The sequence below is a fragment of the Lepisosteus platostomus genome, chromosome 3 (assembly GCF_059453375.1).
Source record: "Lepisosteus platostomus isolate fLepPlt1 chromosome 3, fLepPlt1.hap1, whole genome shotgun sequence".
Lineage (NCBI taxonomy): Eukaryota > Metazoa > Chordata > Actinopteri > Semionotiformes > Lepisosteidae > Lepisosteus > Lepisosteus platostomus.
The window spans coordinates 75,632,428-75,652,966 of NC_142613.1; the positions used below are offsets into that span (position 1 = coordinate 75,632,428).

The 20,539-nt window shown below is 40.5% G+C and overlaps 1 protein-coding gene and 1 long non-coding RNA gene across 3 annotated transcripts; one reads left to right on the forward strand and one right to left on the reverse strand.

The window, feature by feature from the left end:
* Positions 1-1,321: 1,321 nt before the first annotated feature.
* On the reverse strand, positions 1,322-4,652 carry ccn2a (cellular communication network factor 2a). Its single transcript, XM_088626856.1, has 5 exons — positions 4,364-4,652; positions 3,855-4,071; positions 3,473-3,724; positions 2,794-3,005; positions 1,322-2,529 (listed from the first exon to the last, which is right to left on the reverse strand). Exons 1-5 carry the CDS (start codon positions 4,430-4,432, stop codon positions 2,233-2,235), a joined length of 1,047 nt encoding a protein of 348 aa, XP_088482982.1. The 5' UTR covers positions 4,433-4,652; the 3' UTR covers positions 1,322-2,232.
* Positions 4,033-17,365, forward strand: LOC148675488 (uncharacterized). 2 transcript variants are annotated; one of them, XR_015935540.1, is made up of 3 exons: positions 4,033-4,171; positions 15,311-15,451; positions 16,128-17,365. It is a non-coding gene; the product is annotated as an uncharacterized LOC148675488 (long non-coding RNA). The 2 variants fall into 2 exon arrangements; XR_015935539.1 differs by having other exon boundaries at positions 15,311-17,365.
* The last annotated feature ends 3,174 nt before the right edge of the window (positions 17,366-20,539 follow it).

Genomic DNA, 20,539 nt, shown 5'->3' on the forward strand with positions numbered 1-20,539 from the left:
GTACTATTTAAACACTCTACATTTATTTCTGAACTCTCATGCTCGTCCACTCCTGCAGGAGCTAAGATAGTCTCTAGCCCTTCTCCTCTTGACTCCTAGTACACACTAGATTTTCAATCTACAGGTGTGCCTAGTTACCTACAGAGCCAATCATAAATGTTCTTTTCCACCCGTGAAATTTCATTCCCATTGGATGTCAATGAATCAATTAAACCAGATGGATTTAACTGTTTCACTCCAATTGATGGCTTTAAGCAGAGCCCCCAGTGTCATGGTAGCATACTAGCACAGTTAGCATTAGTGTTAAGAGAGAAAATAAGCATATTTAATATGTTTTGCATCTTCACATCCAAACTGCATTTGGACAAGATGGTGTTAATGCACTGTAGGAATAAGGGCATGTTTTGTCTAATGTTAATGTTAAAAATAAAACAGCCTTATATTGTGTGAAAACCAAGAACAGAAAATATAATTGCATCTACAGAGTCTGTGAAAAAGTTAATAGATGTGTTATCCAGAGGTGAATGTTTCAAATTGATTATTGATCGGTTTTGGTAATGCTTTAAAAAATGTTGTAGCATGCTGCAATACTGTGAATGGCTGGTATGATCATGGGGTATTTCTATTCAGCAGCTGGTGAACAAGATCCCGAGTCACAGCTGTCTTGCTTTCACAAACTTTGTACTATACATTGTCGTTGGAGATCCTTTCAATTTCCTAATTGCCTGCAGTTCATGAAATACTGATTGGTTCTGTGGACGGGTGTTTAGTCATAAGCATATAGTCATACTGTATATGTTTTTCTATATGCATTTCACATGTGCATTTAGTCATAAGCGTATAAAAACCTCATACTCAGCATTATACTCTCACACAGGCTTTAATGGCTTTCAGTCACAGCACTGAGGAAGCAGACAGAATTGTTCTCTTGGTGCTTTTCAACATGTGATCATTATGTTTGTTTTGGAGTCTGTGAGAGAGGAAGCTCTGAGCTGCCTTTGCAGTGTTGTAATGCAGTAGTTTAGTTTTAATGGCAGGTCTTACATTTATGGACATAATGTAGCACAAAGTGAATTAGAAAATGGTACAAGTGTGGACGACAAATCTGACTTCAATAACTTAGTTGTGTTTTGTGTAAATTCACCGTTATTCATCATTTGACATTTTTGAGAAAAAAACAATGTTTGCATCTCTGATTGTACCACAGCTCTAAGAGTTTCAGATTCACACTCATGATAACACTTTTCTGAGCTTTGTTTCAGCTCTCAGCAGGAAAGGAAACATGACCAGTACAGAAAATAAACAGAAAGGAAACTGTGGATTTATATAAAAAATATAATACTTTATTTTGAACTAGAAAAGTGAAAACATGTAACTTTTTGGTCACACTCCTCAACAAACAGTACACAGACTGTCAAAAATGAACAGTCACTTGAACAAATAAGCTATTAATACAAGTATCAAAGCAATAAACAAAAAATGCATCGTTAAATTAACTTAGAGAACTGTACAAAGTATGTACAATATTTACAGCAATAATAAAATAAAAGGAAAGAAGCTACAACAAGTCATCCAGTCCTTTTTTTGACATGAAAACCAATTCTCTTACAGTAATCCGAATCAGCATGTCAAAGTCACTATTTTTTTTTCTCTCAGTGCTGTATAAACTACTGCAGCACAATCACCAAGCACCTTGTCTTGATGGCTGGTTGGCCGTTTTCGGCGAGGGCTGAAAACAGAACCTGCCACCTGCACTGACGCAGTTCTGGAACAGTAAATAATCACAAGAGCACATTCATGTAGCACCCAGGTGGGTAAAGGAGCACGTTTCCTTTCAGAGCCTTCGATCTGCCTACCATAAGTGCTATGAGTTTGAAAACTGCTAGGTCAGTGGGATACCCACCACGGTTGACAGGGATGAGAAATGGCATCTGCCTTTATATATATATATAAGTGTCAACGGCAGGGTTGCCATTTAATAAGACTATAGTGCAGTATTCTACCGAGGCTGCCATATTCGCCTCCTGTCTTTCCATGCCCTCATTAGGGCTAACAGTCTAGTAGGCAAGTAGCCTTAGACACACGTCAATATACACGCAAGTACAGAAATATATATAGTTTCGTTTCTTCATTATGAGAGGAAAGAATGCGAAATATGGTGTGCTACAGCTGAGATGGATATCTGTGTGATTCAAGTCGACAGTCACGGCGGGGGGGGTGGCGGGGGGGCTTTCACGCCATGTCTCCCAGCATCCTCTTGTAGTAGACGGACTGGAAGATGTCGTTCTCCCCGGGGCAGTTGTAGTGGCAGGCGCAGGTCTTGATGAACATCATCTGCTTCTTCATCACCTGGCCGTCGGGGCACTTGAACTCCATGGGCAGGGTGCTGGTCCGGTGCGGGGTGCAGCAGCGCCCGTCGGTGCACACGCCGCAGAACTTGGGCCTGTAGGTCTTGGTGGTGGTGCAGCCGGACAGCTCGAACTTCATGGGCTTGGAGACCCGCGGGGTGCGGATGCACTTCTTCCCTTTCTGTGGGGAACAGAGCGGCCCGGTTAGTACCTTCGTGCGTTTAGGCCCTTTCAGGAGGGAGAAACCTCTCCTAGAGTACTAGGACGATACAAACGGACAAGGGCAATGTCCCGAGGTGTTAATCCACGTAATGTTTTACAGCAAAACACGGCTTTAGTGCCTTTTCGTACGCAGATCTCGGAACAAGAGCCTCACCGAAGAGGCTGAGCTCTAAGGTGCCTTGAGAAACCGGAGCGTACTCCATGCAGCGCGACCGTTATTCACCTTGATGCTCTGCTCCAGGTCAGACTCGCACGGCCTGACCATACACAGCCTGGACTGCTTCTCCAGCCGGCACTCCCGGTTGTCGTTGGTGACCCTGGTGGAGATGCCCAGGCCGCAGGTCTTGGAGCAGGCGCTCCATTCAGTGGTCTGGACCAAGCAGTTCTGGCGCATCAGTGAGGGGTCGGGACCGTAGGTGTCTTCCTCTCTGTAAGCTGTGAAGCACAAGAAGAAAAAAACAAAACAACAACCCAAAAGGTTAGAAATAGTGATATTTGTCCCCCTGTCTCTGGTTACTAAGGATCTGCGCCCGTGGCTGAAAGGCTGCCGGTTCGTATCCCCCGGCCAGCAGAGGAATCCTACTCCATTGGGCCCCTGAGCAACCCCCACTGCTCCAGGGGTGCTGCATAAATGGCTGACCCTGCACTCTGACCCCCAGCTTCTCTCCCTGTCTGGGTGTCTCATGGAGAGCAAGCTGGGGTCTGCGAAAAGACAATTTCCTAATGCAAGAAATTGTATATGGCCAATAAAGTGATCTTATCTTGTTCCTTTTCTTGGTTTTAGGTAGAAGATTCTGCTACGGAGCTGCGGTTTAAGACCCAACCTGACTCCCCCCCCGCCCCCCCTTTTAAAGTTTTTAATCGAAAGCCGAGCGCTTTCCCGGGCGGGTGCTGAAACTCACCGGCCAGGGCAGGTCCGACCATGGTCTGGCGCCGCGGCGCGTCGCACACCCACTCCTCGCAGCACTTCCCGGGCACCTTCACCCTGCGCGGCGCGGGGCAGTCGGGGCTGGGCAGGCGGATGTCCATGCTGCACAGGGGCACGCAGCCCACCGCCCCGTCCAGGCAGGTGCACTGATATTTACAGCTGCTCTGGAAGCTCTCGCCGCTCCGGTACACCATTCCGCCGAACACGCAGGGGGAGCCCTCTTTAGCTAGGGAAAAGAGGGAGGGGGGGAAATCATTTAGATTGTCGGCTGTCTACTCGGATACCATGACAAGGTACCGCTGAGCAACAGATTACATCCTTCCAGCTGCTGGGGGCGAGGCCGCAGCGAGTCTTACCGGTGCACACTCCAATCTTGCGATTGACCGGGGAGCCGAAGTCGCAGAAGAGCGCCTTGTGAGGGTCGCAGACGTCGTGCTCGGTGCAGAGGTCTCCCAGCTGTTTGGCGCACACTCGGCAGCAGCCGCAGCTGTCGGTCACCAGGCTCACCCCGGCGGGGCACTGGGGGGGCGCCTCGGGGCACCTGCACTGCCCGCTGCACTCCTGTGCAGAAACCTGTGGAGCAGATTGAGGCGAGCGCTCAGTCAGATCGCCTTCTACTTTGCTTCAAGTCCCAATTCAGCACCGAGACAAATGTGACATGAAGATACATGCAGTAAGTCCTTGTTTCTTATTTGTACTGTGAATAGTGAAACCTGCTACTACAGGAGATGTTATTGTTAATCTAAATATACAAATAACACGGGCGTCTGTGAAACCCCAATTTGCGGACTTTATTGTAAGTTATAATAAAAGCATAACAATTACTACAAATCTGATTGAGCATATTTTCTTAAAAGGAGCTTACCCAGTAAAACAGTGCGAGGCACAGGAAAGAAGTAAACTGCAGGTTGTTCATTCCAGCAGACATTTTCATTGCAGTGGCTGTGAATTGCTGAACGGGCTTCCTTAAATCTCTTTCAAGCAAGAGTCTCAAAAAGGTTTTCTACGATCAAGTCGATCTCGTTGGGGTTTTTCTTCTTCTTCTTCTTCTTCTTTTCTTGCTTCTGGGTCAAAGCTAAAGTCTAGCTTTCTGTAGATCAGCCGCTGCTTGCTGCCTTTCTCGAGGAGAAATGTTCTGTGTCCGAAGCTGGGAGCTCGCCGTGTATTTATACACGCAGAGCTGCCGTGACGTGCCAAGGGAGGGAATGGCATCCTGGACAAACATGGACATTCCTCGCATTTTTTCCTACTTCCCTGCCTCTTCTAGACTCGCACCGGATTGTTCGTGACCCCCTGACACCCCTGCATTCCTCCTGTCTGAAGCGAAGCGCTGACACGTATCAAAATAAAAGTGCAGTCTTAACAGAATTAACCTCACAATGAGGTCCTTACAACTTTCTGTTTTAGCGGCGGAGCTTCTCAAGACTATTTAGTCCATTGGATATGTAAAGATATTTGAGAAGGTGTCGTTTAGCGAGGCTAAGGAGTATTGTATTTATTACACATTTAAGCGTTTATTTCTCACCGGGTTTGTGTCCCTCGGACCGTGCAGACAACATTGCTGTGTTGATTTTATTTCTAAAATAAACATGAGGAATAAAGCGGATTTTTTTTGCTTTTTAAACGTCTTAAAGCTTTTTAATATACCTAAAGGTATTAATAAATGCACAAATGAATACAGGAATCAATAGTAGTTTCTGTGTTTTGTATGCCTTTTGGCATGTACTGTACAATACAAAATTGTCATGTCTTCCATAGCACTGACAATAAGTTAAACATATTATATGGCTAAACTATAGTATAAAGAGTGCACTTCTCCAAACCTTTTGTTAAAACCATGAATTATCTTTACTTCTAACTGGAATTAAGGTGAATTAGTTTTTAATGCTTTCATCCTGTTTTATATTGGTATGAATTCAAGTTCAATGACTCAGAACACAGTTTTACTCTACTGCAATGAGAAATGTCTACATTTCGAAAACACAATACTGCTTGTATTACTACTAATACTTGCAGTTTCACTCCACATTATTTCTTCTTATTTAGCAGATATGTTTTATTTAGGGTACCTTAAGGCCTTAAACACTCCTCAAAATACACATTGTGCTTGACTTGTGCTGTATTAAGCAGAAAGCCCATGATTTGTGGACACCTTGTTTGCTTTTGAAAATGTATCTGCAGTACAGTATTACAGTATTAAGAATAAGTAGGACAATTCTGAACAGTTACACCTCACTTCAGGTAAGACAGAGTTCACAGAGACTATTTCATGCACGTGCCGAAACATTCATTTAAAATACATAAAGAAACATTTAAATACATGTATTATCATTTCTTTGTATTTTCTTATAAATTAATTTATATTGAAACTGACAAAATACCCTAGATGTGTCCCATTTATGTGTTTTGATAGCTTTTTTATAATTATGGCTAAATAAAGTTATTGGAAAGCACACATTTCTTCACAACGAGTAAAATACATAATGGTTCAACTATTTAACATTACATTTCATATTAATAGCTCAAGCAGACATTAATCCATAATACACAGCCCGGCTTTAATGTGTAATTTTAGTCACATTCTTTTTATAGAAGTCTGCTATCACCTTACTAATAAAGTTTAGTCTATGTGTTTTAAAACACAGGTGTGCCACATTTCTTCTAGACATTGAGCAGACTTGAGGATTGCAGGAAAGCGACTAGACTCTCGGGTTGTATATTTTAAAAAAAGGATCACACAGCCCCTAGACTCAGTCTTCTGAAAGACAGGATTGGTCTTTGCCAGCCAAATAGGAAATGAAAAACTCTCAGAGAAAACTTCTTGCCAAAGGAATGCATGAACCGAGCCAGCAGACATACAATTACTACAAGCACACAGACTCAGAGGAAGTTTTGTCATATATGGGAATCTTCACTTTCAGCTTTTCTGTCTAGGCAGAAGTACTGTACAAGAGCATCTGCTGTAATGTCTCATACCTTTAGAGGTTGTGTTCTGAATTATGTACCCATCAATCAACACCGTTTCATTTGGGGTAAAATGAAACAACATCTTTTAACCCTTTTTTTTCTAAGCAGCAGGTTATTTAATTTTAATTATGTCTGGATTGGGCATCCTAATTTAACCTTTGTTGCTACAACACACGAGATGCCATATGTTATAAAGTCAGTGGTCCGTACCCTAATGCTTAACGGCTGGCTGTGGTTGTATGTCCATGCATTTGGACATTTGAATTAAATTAATTTCTGAAGGAAAGGCCGCACCATGTGTGGCAACACTTAAGCAACTGTCATCTTGTTTCTAACACTGGATCTTAGATTACTGCCTCTAAGAGTTCCATTAGTATCTAACAAAGAGGCTGTGCTTTATGACAGACAACCTTCCAAGTAATTCCTCAGTCAATGGAGCATAGTAAAATACTTTCAGGTCTGTTAACCTTTAATGTCATGCACCCTGGTTTTCCATGGTCACTCAAATGGAATGTAATTTTAGCTCTGGTATGTGACTTCATGTGGTGTATATAGTACACCTAAGTCTTCCTTTTTTTAGTTCTTCTGAAGACTAAACCTACTGTACATTGGAAAAAGTGCCCAGCATTTCCAATTAATGCAAAAACAGATCAAGGAAAAAATGAGGCCAATACTTTTGCTCATATTAATTCGCAGTGTGTCAGTGTTATTTATTTTTTCTGACACTCCTCGTGTGCAACAAGGTGCACTCTTCTGAGATCTTTCAGTACTGCTCTGATTCCTTTCTCACTTTTATATAAAAGTGCATTTCATCTTCCCTCATATTTCTCGGCAGCTTCTGTGACAGTTCTCAGATAGAAAGTGCAGTATGTTACTTGGGCATTCTTAAAGCAAAATAAATTAATGTAACACTTCAACTAGCAAAATCAGACATTCTACCTTTCAGTCAGTGTTACCTTAATTTATGAATGTTACATTTTATTTGTGTATCAATAAAAAATTAAACTGCTGTTGGGATATGACGTTATTATGGTACTTATGATAACATCTTTGAAATGATCTAGTCTTGTGTTTAGTATTGTTGGCTAATTTTATATTCAGGAAGTCCTGCATTTCCATTCCCCTCTGAAATTCAAAACCTGGTTATACCTTCCTACCCAACAGTAGGAGATGTAAGTATTATATACTATCAATTACATTTCATGCTGGTATCCAATCACAGCACTGAGCCAGTTGTCAATTGCAAAATACAAGACCATTGCTCAATGGAAAGGTTACTTTGAGTTGAAAGAAAATAAGTAGAAATTTCGATTTGGCCCTGGCATTGTTATCAGTACATCTTAATGGCTTTAACTCTTTTAAACTTGTACGGAGACAAGTCTAATAGCTAACTGTTGTAGGTGAAGAGCACAAAAATAAAGAAAATCTTCAAGTCTCTCAAAGAATTGCTTTGTCAGCCTTGAGAGATTAATCCAAACACATACAACATGGTTTTGAAAGAAAATAATTACAAAAAAACAACAACAAAGAGGCAGACAGATGTTGTCTGATAAAAGAACATTCTGAAAATCTTTCTGCATGCTGTAGTTTAATGTATTTACTGATTACGCATATGAAAATGGATGAAAACTTGTATTTCTTGAATGAAATAAAAATGATACAGTACATTTTAAAATGTTTTTTTTTGTACTGGAGTCATATGGATGATTAAATTGGTGATGTGTTCCTGAATGTGTGTGCCAAACAACCATAGTACATCCAGGATCTGCTGTGGACAACGTTTGTTCCCTGAGATGTTTTCTTATGTTGCATGACGACATTTGGTAAGGTGAGGGATACCCCTCTTTTTCCACAAATATTTTCCAGGCACATTCCTGCCGACGCCTTTCGGTTCATTCCTCCAGGGATTTGGCTCATGTGTCTGTGTCTCCCTGTGAGGATGACCTCATTCAAGGGATGACCTCATGCATGTTCAGAAATAACAGGAAGCAACTGGTGTTCGTGTAGGTTTAACTGCCGAGCAGATCATCACAAACTTGCTGAGAGCCCTCTGAGATTTGGTATTTGATAGAGGGATATTTTACATTAAAACAAGATGAGATTTTAGGGAAGGCTACAAGTCCACAAAGTATTTATTTTGTGAAGTTTAGTTACATATTACACATGACAGAGTGTTGAATTGGCCTTATATGGACACAGGAGTTTAGTCCCCTCCTAGTGAATGACTTTATGGCAGTTTTTCAGCACTAGTTTACGTCATGTGCACTGCATGTTCCAAGTTCCCTGGATGAATGACTGTGTCTGCGGCCTGTGTTCCTCACCACCTTCTCATGTCCTACTCTTAAAATCAATTCTATTTAAATCTTCATCATAAAATCTTGAGTTGGTTTATACAGTTTGGAATCGAAACCACTACATTTCGGGATCATAGAACACAGAGTTCTGAAAAACGACAAAGCTGAAAACAGCAGTTGTGAAACTTTCTGGCATTGGATAGGATTTTACACGGTTGGGCTTTATTAATATTTTGTTAATTTTAAATCCTTCTGCTTCTGTCTTTTTTAAATGAGTTGGTTTATCTGACAAAGTTTGATTTTTACACATGTAGTTAAAAAATAAATGCAAGAGATTTCACAAAGCACACTGGAAATTCTTCCAAGCAGAGATTTCCTGTTAAGGGCCATTTCATTTTGTCAGCATCTTAATATTTAAAGAGTGACTGGGTACGTCTGAAAACGTCTGTACAGACTGGTCATTTAACCTTTAAAAACATAATATCAATGAACATATTTTCCTCACATTCATTTGCTCCATGCCCTCAAGAGCAAAAGTCTATAACTGACTGCTGGCTGGATGTCAGAGGAATGTTTCTTGCTTTGATACAGCAAGCCACATGCCTCCTGCCACCACTTGAATTGAACATGTGGTGCGGTTCTCAAAATGACCAAATTAGTTGGATCAAAGCTTAATGCCTTTTTTAAAGCAGCGATCTGACAGGCATAAAGGTATTTATAATACAGACCTGCACTGTATACCTATAGGTCTACAAAATCTCCAACATTAGAATTCATAATTCAATGCCACAGCACAGGTAAGAAAGAACAGAATTTGAAAAGCTGGGGAAAGGCACCTTTCACAAATAGCTGAAAGGCATCAATGACCTAACTGATCAAAGGTACCATAAAATGCAGGTGTATATTCAGACCTTCAGTATGCGCCACTATTGAGCACCATTCAATGAAAAGTAGTGAAGTTAATTTAATTTTTAACACAAATATTCAGAGCAGCATACTCTCAGATCATAAGAATGGTTACAGTTGTGTGGGTGCCATTCAGACAGCCTAGCACATGTATTTGTCCAGTAGCTATATTATCCCAGGATGTCATCTAGACCTTTCTTGAAAGGAGCCAGGGTTCAGCTTTAACGACATGGCTGGGCAGCTTGTTCTATACTCCCAGAGCCACCGTGTTTTCCAGCAGGGGCCCTGATGTAACAACACAAATGAGCTCAAATCTATGCAGTGCAGATGTGAGCAAAACCACTGTTCCTCTGAACTGAATTCCATGTGTGCGGCATTTAGATTTATTGAACTCTGTGTTCTTTTTGGGATCTCATATAATAGTTTGAACAGTCATGGCTTGGTTTGCTGCTCGGAATATAGACTCTCAGTGTAACTGCTATACCAGATACTTCTTCTCACTGTTTTCAATTACATTCCACAGATTATGCCTTTTATTTTGGGGTAGCCCAGAGAGATTTCTGTTTGTGTTAACCTTTTGAAATCTAGACAATGCAAATGCCATTTTCAGTAAATCTTTCTCTTTTTTAAAAAAAAAAATGTTTGCAGTGTCCTGTAAGAATGCAGGCTAACAGAGCTGAAAAGGTCATCTGTAAGTAACATTTGAGAAGGAACATTGCCGCGTTTTTTTTAACGTACTTTTTCTGAAGGCATTGTTTAAACAACGTTTTAAACTTTTAGCCAATGCATAGATAGGATCTACAGTAAAAATAAAGGGTACATTTGTATTGGTGGAATACCATCTATAAGAAAAACTAATAACAGTCAGTTTAAAAAAATACCATAGCCATCTGAAGTGGAGGTTTCAGAAAAAGATACCCAGTTATAAGAAACGTTTGGGGTAAACCTGCCTCTCTTGACTTTTGACTTGTGTCTTGCTGTCTGCAAGACACGTTTACCTTCATTGTTTCTTGCCACATGGATCAGTTATTAAAAAGTAGTTTAATAAACATGATGTTGAAGTCAATTCTGTGTGTTTCTACAGTATCGACTTGGTCACTTACGGCTCTTACTCAACAATAGGTCATGGAGTTACTCCAAACTGTCTATAGAGAGCAGGTCCTTCACCTGTTGGAAACTTGGAATTGGTCCTACTCTCTCTCTCAGTTCTGTACACCCTGGCCAGGTCACCCATCCATCACAGGGCACACACTCACACCAGGGGCAATTTTACAGAAGCCAATAAACCTACCCGTATGATGTTTCTGGACTGTGGGATAGCACCTGGTGGAGACTCATGAGGACTCAGGGAGAACATACGAACTTCACACAGACAGCAAGCCAGGTCCAGAATCGAACCCAGGGGCCCGACACTCTGAGGCAGCACTGCTAACCACAGTGCCACTGAAACGGGGGTACCTTGTTTCAAAATACAGGTATCTGCTTGTGTTGTGATGATTCTATATCCTCTACTGTTAAATTACACTAATCTTTACTAATATTTTGAACATCATAGTCCCAATTTTACCCTACAGTTTCAATATTTAATCTTAGCGAGTTGATATGCACCCTTAAATTTATAAATCGAAGGAACATCTTGAATACTACATTTTATAAACCTGCTATCGGTTGAAGCTACATGTAATGCATGCATAAAAGAAATATTTTATTTTCTCATTCTAATCACTGTACCGCCGTGAAACCTTGAAGCTGTGAGTGAAGTAATTGTTTTGAGATGCTGATTGTGAGGGCGACAGTTAAATGCCGTGTAATTTTAAAGCTTCAAAGCAAGATTATTTTTCCCATTTGGGAGCACAGTTTATCTTTTGGTGATTTATTCTCCATGCAAAGTATGAATATGTTGTGAATTCCAAGCCACTGTACAGAGTTCATGTCTTAGAGATGATTATCTTTTGTAAACACTGCGTTTTAATGTCTTTTTCCAGCTATGTACAAAAAAGGAAATGTATTTATTTGTAGGTTTGAGTTGAAAAGTACGAATTGAAGGAAGTGTTCTTAAAACAGTTCAGTACTGAGTTTTGCAATGATCCCTTTGCACTGTAACTTTATAAAAAGAAAAATATTTTAAAATAATAAAACAGTGTTAAACAGATCAACCGATTCATAAATATTTAGCTTTTCAGCATGACACATGGTAGGTATAAAGGCAAAAGTAATGTTACTTTACATTCACAGAGCTGAGGTGAGATCCTAATCTTGCGCTCTTCCGTTTGCCTATGTATTTAAGTCTCGTACCCTGGACTTCCCTTCCTGCATCTCCGTCGCATTCTCCCCCTCCGTCTCCTCATCGTCACAGCTAGGCTGCCATTCCCTCAGCCAGCCAAGTGACACCAAATACTCTATCACTTTCATCAGGGTCTAACCTAAATATGTGTATTTGAAATGTATATTAACAGCCTCCTCTGAAGTGCTAAAAATTCATTTTGATTCTTCTAAATCTCAGTACAAATACAGGGTTAAGGAAGTCACTGTTTTAAATTAACAGTCAGACATACTGTTAAGTTCATTTTAATGTTGCAAACCTTCCTTGCAGAAAGTTTCTACTGTACACTTCAAAGAGTGAGTCCAGGTGATAGATTATAATACATGTCATGTCATGTCATGTCATGTGCCAAACCGGTTTATACCACACGGTGTCGCAGGAAGCTGGAGCCTACCCGGCAAACAACGAGCACAAGGCAGGGTGCACCCTGGATGGGACACCAGTCCATCGCAGGGCAAGTGCAAGCCAATCATACATGGGGACAATTTGGAGGTAAAGGAGGTAAAGGCCGAGGGGGAAAATTTGGCCCGGACACCGAGATAACTCCCTACTCTTATTGAGAAGTGCCCGGGGATCTTTAATGTACACTGAGAGTCAGGACCTCGGTTTAACGTCTCATGCTAAAGACGGCGCCCACTACAGTATAGTGTCCCTATCTATAGTATAATGTATGTACTGTACAGTATAACACATACATTTCTTAAAAAAAAAACGTTCTGTTTTAGAAACATTGGAAATGGTTTGACACAGTGTTAGCAATAGATGTATATAAAGTATGCAACTGATTGATAAAATACATCCTACTAACATAGTCTATTGGTGAAAAATGACGCTTTTTTTTGGTGTCAGGCTGATGTAAACACTGTGACGGATGGTGGAGAAGAAAAATGTCCTGAAAATCCCTTTTCTGCCAACTCTGCTGTCCGCTTCTTCTCTCTTCTCTCTTGCTGTTGCTAACACTTCTTCCGTTCAGCTCCCTCAGACCAACACCAGTATCACCTCACCATTCACAGAACATCATGACACTTTGTGGGAATCACTCAGTTGAACTGGACAAATAAAATCTCATCCTATTGACATTTTACCCATTCATGTGACAAACATCAAGCATTTAACGTAGGTACTGTACATCTCGGCAAGCAACACCACGAAAGTCATGTCTTTGATGTTAGATGGAGTACAGGTTGGAAAGTCACTTTGTTACAATGGTTAAATAGCAATGGAAGAAACCTGGACTTGGAGTCAATCCGACGACAGTGCCAAAGCAGTGAAGAAGCTGTGAAACTCTAGATGGGCAAAGGTGCCTCCTCTCATTTGCAACCTGTTATCTGATCCATTCCAAAAGGACTGTCAGTAAGGAGCATTGAACACAGACCGCATGTTAAAGTCTGTCATTTTGCAGCAGGGTTTAAATTCAATTGAAAAAAATGACACATACTGTACGTAAGACTGAAAGTAGTACAGAGCTACTGTAAGAAGTCTCCATGCCTGAAGTAAGTCGTAAGTATGTAAATGTATAGAGGGGGGTTGGAATATGAAAAATATTTTGCTTGCCTTACAGTATATTCATTTTCTCTTAGGCCATCATTGTTTTCAATCATTTTTTCTCCACTTTTGAAAACTTTCAATGGAGTTATTAGAAAGTGTCTAACATATTTGACCAGGAACCATTCAATTTGCAGAATAAACTGTTGAAATTGATTATTGTTTATTCTTGTTCATCTCTGTAGGTATAGCTGGGAGGCACCATTCTCATTAAGCATTCATTGTCTAACTTAATTAAAGGGATAATTCAACTCAAGATGCAACTTTGTTTTTGCAAAGTATGACCTGTTTACAGAATTCTGGCTAGGAGTGCCATGTTTTCCCATATTCTAATGGTTTTCAACACAAATTCAATATTTTCATTCTTAAAATGTATGTTTATAAATGTTTTAGAAGCTAGTTCCTATTTTGCTTATATTTGGAGTGAAAAGGACCAAATGCCAAACATTCTACGGGCTACGCACCTAGGGTGAGTGGTTAACTCCAGTCCCACAAAAGCAAAGCAATTCATACTTTTAAACAAGTTTTTTTTTTTGTATCCACAGCTGTTACATAATAAGCCTTTATTACTCGTGTTTGATTTTATCATTGGAGTTCACATTCCTTGGACTTTTCAGAAAACACATGTTGATACCTGTGGGTAACTGCTAATGGCTCTGAAAAGCTTTCATTCATGGGAAGAGCATTTACTGATTCACAGTTGCCAAGGTAAGCAGGATAGGAATGCCCTCACAACTCTGCCCCACAGAAAACACAGTCTCCACAGTAACAGGCCAGCGCTCCTAGGGGACAAATAATACCTGGCTTTAAAAAATACAGAGCCATACCTTCTAGAAAATGGAATGATGTGGGCAAAGTGAATGTAGGCAAGCAGTCCTCAGAAGGATTTGCTCACGATTCCAAACTGTGATTTTTGTAGCTTACTGTACATTCAAATGTAGCTAGACAGGTCCATTTTACAATTTTAATATTTTGATTCCTAAAAAATCATACATTTACAAAGTATGTTATAATTATAATTATAAACCTGCAAAGTCATGAAAGACCCTTTCCATATTTTGCAACTGTAAGATGAAGAGGCATGCAATCGGACAAAATCATTCTTATGTGTATTCCTTAAACTAGTCTGAGGTGGACTGCCCTTCTGCTGTCTGGTGTATGTTTTCATTGTTCTTTTACACCTTGAATGAAACAGAACAGTTACAAAAGTGCATGTCTTTTAATATAAGGACATCTGAATGAAGACTAGCAGAAAAAACAGCAGTTATATGATTCTGAACTTAAAAAATGAGATCATGATTAAATTCTCCAGACATCCATTTTTAAGCCGGACCTATCCCAGCAAACAACAGGCACAAGACAGCGTACACCCTGGACAGGATACCAGTCTACCACAGGACACACACACACACACACACACACACACACACACACACACACACACACACACACACACACACACACACACACACACACCCTGGACAGGATACCAGTCTACTACAGGGCACATACACACACACCCTGAACAGGATACCAGTCTACCACATGGCACACACACACACAAACTTGGGAAGAACACAAAAGCTCAACACAGATAAGAGGTCTGGACTCAGGGCCTCAGTGCTGCAAGGCAGCAATGCTAACCAGTGCCACTGTACCACTGTGCCAATGTACCACTGTGCCATTGTGCCACTGTGCCAATGTGCCAATATGCCACTGTGCCGACCCTGATTCAATAATAACCAGAATTCTGATCAATATTCTTTATATATTCCAGGGATGATGTCACGAACAGTTCTTTCCGGGCCCTATGCAGACGACACAACCCGGATTTGTGAGGAAACACTGGGGAAAAAGTCATGCAGGAGAGGGCATGGAGACAGGGGGCGTGTCCAAGGAGTGCAGGTGTCCAGGGGAAGTGAGTCAATCCATATAGAAAATCCAGACGGGTAATCAAAAACAGAGGCAAAAGTCCATGGCCAGGCGATCCATCCAGGGGAATAAGGAACAGGAACCGGGTCGGAACCGGTGGGGGGAATCAGGAACAGAAAGTTAAAATCATAACAGAGCCAGATGCTGCAGGACCCGAGCTCTCACGAAACAGGATTCAATGAGGAACCTCGAGTAACGACTACGCCTGGCTCTTAAGGTGGAATTAAAGAGGGGCTGGAATAAGGGACAGGTGTGGGGAATGAGGTAGAACAAGGAAGGGCAGGAGCGCCCTCAAGAGGAGGAGTAGCGATCGTGACAGATGATATGTAATACTGTCAAGAGGGAGAGGGTGAAAAGAGAAATAAGTTTAATCTTTATATAAAAAATTAAATAAGAAATCCTATGCAACTTGAGCTCCTTTCCAGAGGGAATGACAACTTTGATGAGAACAAATAATCATAGAAAAATCCAGCAATCTAACGTCTTAGATTGTCTTCTACTAATAGTTATTGCTCTTTCAGACAGAGACACTGTCTTCCACAGCCAGATCCACATCACCAGCCTGAAGGCGGGCAGCACACCACCATCCGTCATTTGGGACTCAACGTTCCCTGCAGCAAACATCATCTTAGCAAATTAAGTACCGTTTTGCTCTGTTGCAGGTAAAAGAACGAATGGACAGGACCGCAATTAGAATAAAAAACATGATTACGGTCCAAAGATCTTTCACCAGGATCGAGAACATACAGCAGGATCGTGAGAAAGAGTGCAGATGTGTATCACCGTTACGACACATTACTTGAAAAATACTGGAGCGTTCTGCTCCCGCCGGTGGAGTTATGAACTGTGCTGTTGCCCCCTGACCTTGCAGTGTAGCAGCTCTTCCACCCCTTCCACACCCTATAAAAAGGGGGGCCCCCTGCTCACCCTCTTTGTACTGCATGGCAGGCTCTGGGAAACTGTGCTCCCCCTTTCTCTCCACCTGCGGTCTCTCTCTCCCCCCTTATCTCTCCCTGGTGAATAGCACCTTCTTCTGTAACTAAAAGGGCAATAAACCCCCTGCCTTTGTGAAGCTGCCAACCTGCCTTCTGGCTAGTCTGTGTCGCCGCCGTCTCCACCGAACTGGGCTTGGGGCCGAAGCTCCACAATACACTCTAGCCAGATAACCGACTGTTGAAAAACTTTCAAAACTACCGTGGCCTTTAATTTGTACGAGAGGTACGAATGGGGATCTGAGTTATAGGAAAAGGCAGCGTTAGTCCCATGCCACAAATGAAGCAAAAATATAATTTGTCAGTGTAGTCTTCCTCAGCATGAGAGAGCACAAATATGTGAACAGGGTAATGCGAATAAAAGACAGAGAATGTGAGAAAGAGTAGAGGTGAAGAGACGGAAATGCTTTCACTGTGGAATGACTTGTTCCTCAGTGGCTTATAGATAGTAATTTTATTCCACTTTGACTTAAAAGAAATCACAATCAGGTTTCACGTTTTTCAAAAAATCAGTATGTTAAAACATCTATGAGCTCTGTGGATGGAGCCAAGCATTCATCTAAAGCCTGATTTCAGATGGGTAGAAAACTGGTAGACAACTCTGTTTAGTAACGTGAAAAAAAAACAGATTCAGGAAAAACTGTCAGCCTTGTTGAACATATACAGCATAGTATAATTACAATTTCTACATTAAAATCGATGCTCTTTCAGGAGTGTGTAGAAGGCAAGAAAGGGTCAGGCTCTTTGGTTATTCACAGAACTATCCTTTCTCATTTGCTTGACAGACAGTGTAGTGTTTCATAAAAATGGAACAGTGGTCTGTCACTCTAAAATGTGGTAGAAATATCTCTTGGAAATACTGTACAACAAAAAAGGTATTAAAAGCCGTGCCTATCCATTTCATTACATTTGTTTGTCGAATTTTCTTTCTATGCGATATACTGTACTGTACCGACTGATTAAAATTCCCTTAAAAGGCATTTTTTTGCATTATGCGATGTTTTGGAGCATATTCAGTGAAATGGGAACCTTTGGCAACAAGAAAAAAATGAAAAGGATTGCTTAACTCCCGGGTAAGCTCCCAGGACAGGCCTATTCATCAGAAACCAGTGCTGAAATAGTCCTGCATAGCGAAGGAAAGCTTAGATGAGATCACAGCTCCAGTTCACAATGCTCAGGCCTGCTTGAAAGAATGTCAAACTGATATAACAGTGCAATTTAATAATATCCTAAGATTCACTGTTTTTAGTGTCTGCAACTTTGATCAGAGTTTTTCAGACTTCATTATTCAAAAAAAATAAGTGATGATTAATTAACACTTTGTGGGTTTATGAATTAAATCACAGACACAAAATATTTAAACTATGGACCTGCACAATCTGGTCAGAGGATCTTTTTTGCTATTAAAAGAGTATTGGTACGTGTTATAGTGTAAAAGTACTTGTTTACTCCGAAACAGTGGCTCTTTCCCTCTGATTTACATTATCGTGGCAGTTACAACGACTTAAGCACAGGTGACCATCACGACTAATATTCCCATCAGAATGAATGCTGTATTTTTCTTTTTACTGTGTATTTTAACTAGGCCAGGTAAAAAGCAGAAACAGATCTCATTGGCACAGCTGAATAAATAGGTGTGGCGAAAAGGAAACTTCATTTCCCTTCATTTATTCTGCCATTTTACCCCATTCTTAAAAACGGAGGAAGCCATTAATCTAAACAGCAATTATATTTCTTTCTCTGCCCCACAGTTTTCAGACTACCACATTGAGGAGATTTAATAGCAATGTCAGTTTCTCGGACCACTTTGGCAAGTGGTCGCAAAAGTGGTTCCAGTGTTAATTGGTTTCCTGTAGAATGCTTTGAATATGAAGATTGGTGCTGGTCAAACATACTCGATGTGTTTCATAATGTGCCAAAGAAAACGTTATTTAAACGCATAGAAGAACCACGAAAATGTGACTTAACTGTTTTTCTTTTTCAAGGCAGGTGTTGCATGGCGTGCAAGGTATGTATTTCCCACAGTCTTGCACCTTTTCCCTCAGAATTTAAAATAAACCCCTGATATTATTTTTCATTCCAAATGTTAAAACCTGAACTCCATGTCCATTTTGTAAATACATGTGGTTTCTGCTTTCCTGTATGTTACCTCTTCATGTTTTATAGCTAGACCAAAGTAGTGTCAGGTGTGTTTTTATTTATAGTCTGGGTGCAGACAGACCTTGACATAAACGAGTTTAAACTTATTTATTTTTTATTTCTATAGGGTTTAAGACAGCAGTTCTTTAATGTTGGGGGGGAAAGTCCATGGAGCCTTTTTAACTTCAGTGCTGTTGTCACAGCTGTTATTGTAGTACATATTTCTATATATTTTTAAGAACATAAAAACATAAAACGTTTGTAAAGGAGAAAAAGCCATTCAGCCCATTACGATGGTTTGGTTTTTGGTAGCTAATTGATCCAGGGATTTCGTCTATCTGTCTGGTGTATCTTGGGTCTACAGAATAGGGGATAGCTTGTACCAGACTCTCACAAAATGTTGTATTAAGAAGAGCCGCCTATTTCCAGTTCTACATACTGTACACTTTCCTGCAGCTTCCACTTGTGTTCTGTTTCCCTGTGTATCAGTACTGACTCCTCAGGGTTGACTTTGACAGTGCCTTTGAGACCTGAATTCTTGAACCAGGTCCCCTCACAGTCCAGGAAATTCCTTTGAGTTAGGACAGTATTTTTACTGTATATGTATATAGTCTAGTAATATAATAGTAATAGTAATGTACCTGGTTGATCTTCCCTGGACTTATTCCAAAACAGCATTGCAGTTTTTGTAATGTGGTGAGCAAAATGCTATGCACATTTTAAATAAGACCTTACTATTGTGCAATTCTTGGCTTAAAATCAACACTTTTAACTAAATATCCTTACATTCGTTTTGCCCCTTTTACTGTAAAAGAGGATTCCACTCAAGTGTTTACTTGTACTAGTGGCACTGAAGATAAACAATTCTCCATGGCCCGGTGGTGTTATAACGATTGTAACTTAGAGGAACAAGAGAGATCAAATAATTATTGACCAATAAATCTTCTTCTGGCATGTAAGGCTTTGGAAACAATAATTAGAACTAAACTAGGGGAACATCTGCATGGCTGTAAAACTGTATGACTGAAGTCAGCAGGAATATAAAAAAGATAAATCTTGTGTAAATTGTCAGTTTTTTCAACCAGCAACAGCAGCAATGGATATAATCAGATCGTATGACTCACACAAACTGCACAAACTGACAAGTAATTAGTGTAAAACATTTATATTTTTCCCTCAAAAAACGTTTTTTTTTCTCATCACAAACACAATTAGGTTTGTGAGAGTAACAAAGATTGACTGATTGCTGTCAGCATTATTGATGGCAGCATATCTGTGAATGATAATATACATAAAAAGAGGTCTTGCTTCAACAATTAGCATACAGTGCATGTCCAGAGAAAGTAAAAAAAAAAATCTCCAATCACGACAGGCCACACACAAGAAGGTAGAAGGCAACAGCACAAGAAAATACTGGAAGAAATAGTCTGTGGATCAGCAAGTTGTGTATTGGATCAACAGAGCGGACTGTTTGCGCAAACAAACAGCATTTGCAACTCAGAGACTAGGACTTGACAGTCAATTGCAAAAGACACTGTCTATGAAGGGCAAGTAGCCAGGGCCAGGCGCTGACAACGTCAAAAAATCACGGCGTGTGTCATCCACAGGGTGTTTGCAAATGTCACATGGATGCTACGTTGACTGTCACAGTGTCCAGGCCAGTCACAGGAGTGCATTATATCCTGTATATAAAACATAAGAGCACCTTCGATAGACCTTGATGGCAACATAACAGATCCTGATGTGCCGTGCTTTTCATTCTGATTGTATTTGCTTCTCATGGAATTAAATTATGAAACAGCCAAATAATAAATTCAATACATGAATGACATTTCTTGTTAGCCTAGTATTTCAAACCTGATAATACCAACCATTATGCTACATACTGTATATATATACTGTATATATATATACTGTATCAAATAAAATGAATGCAAGGTCTT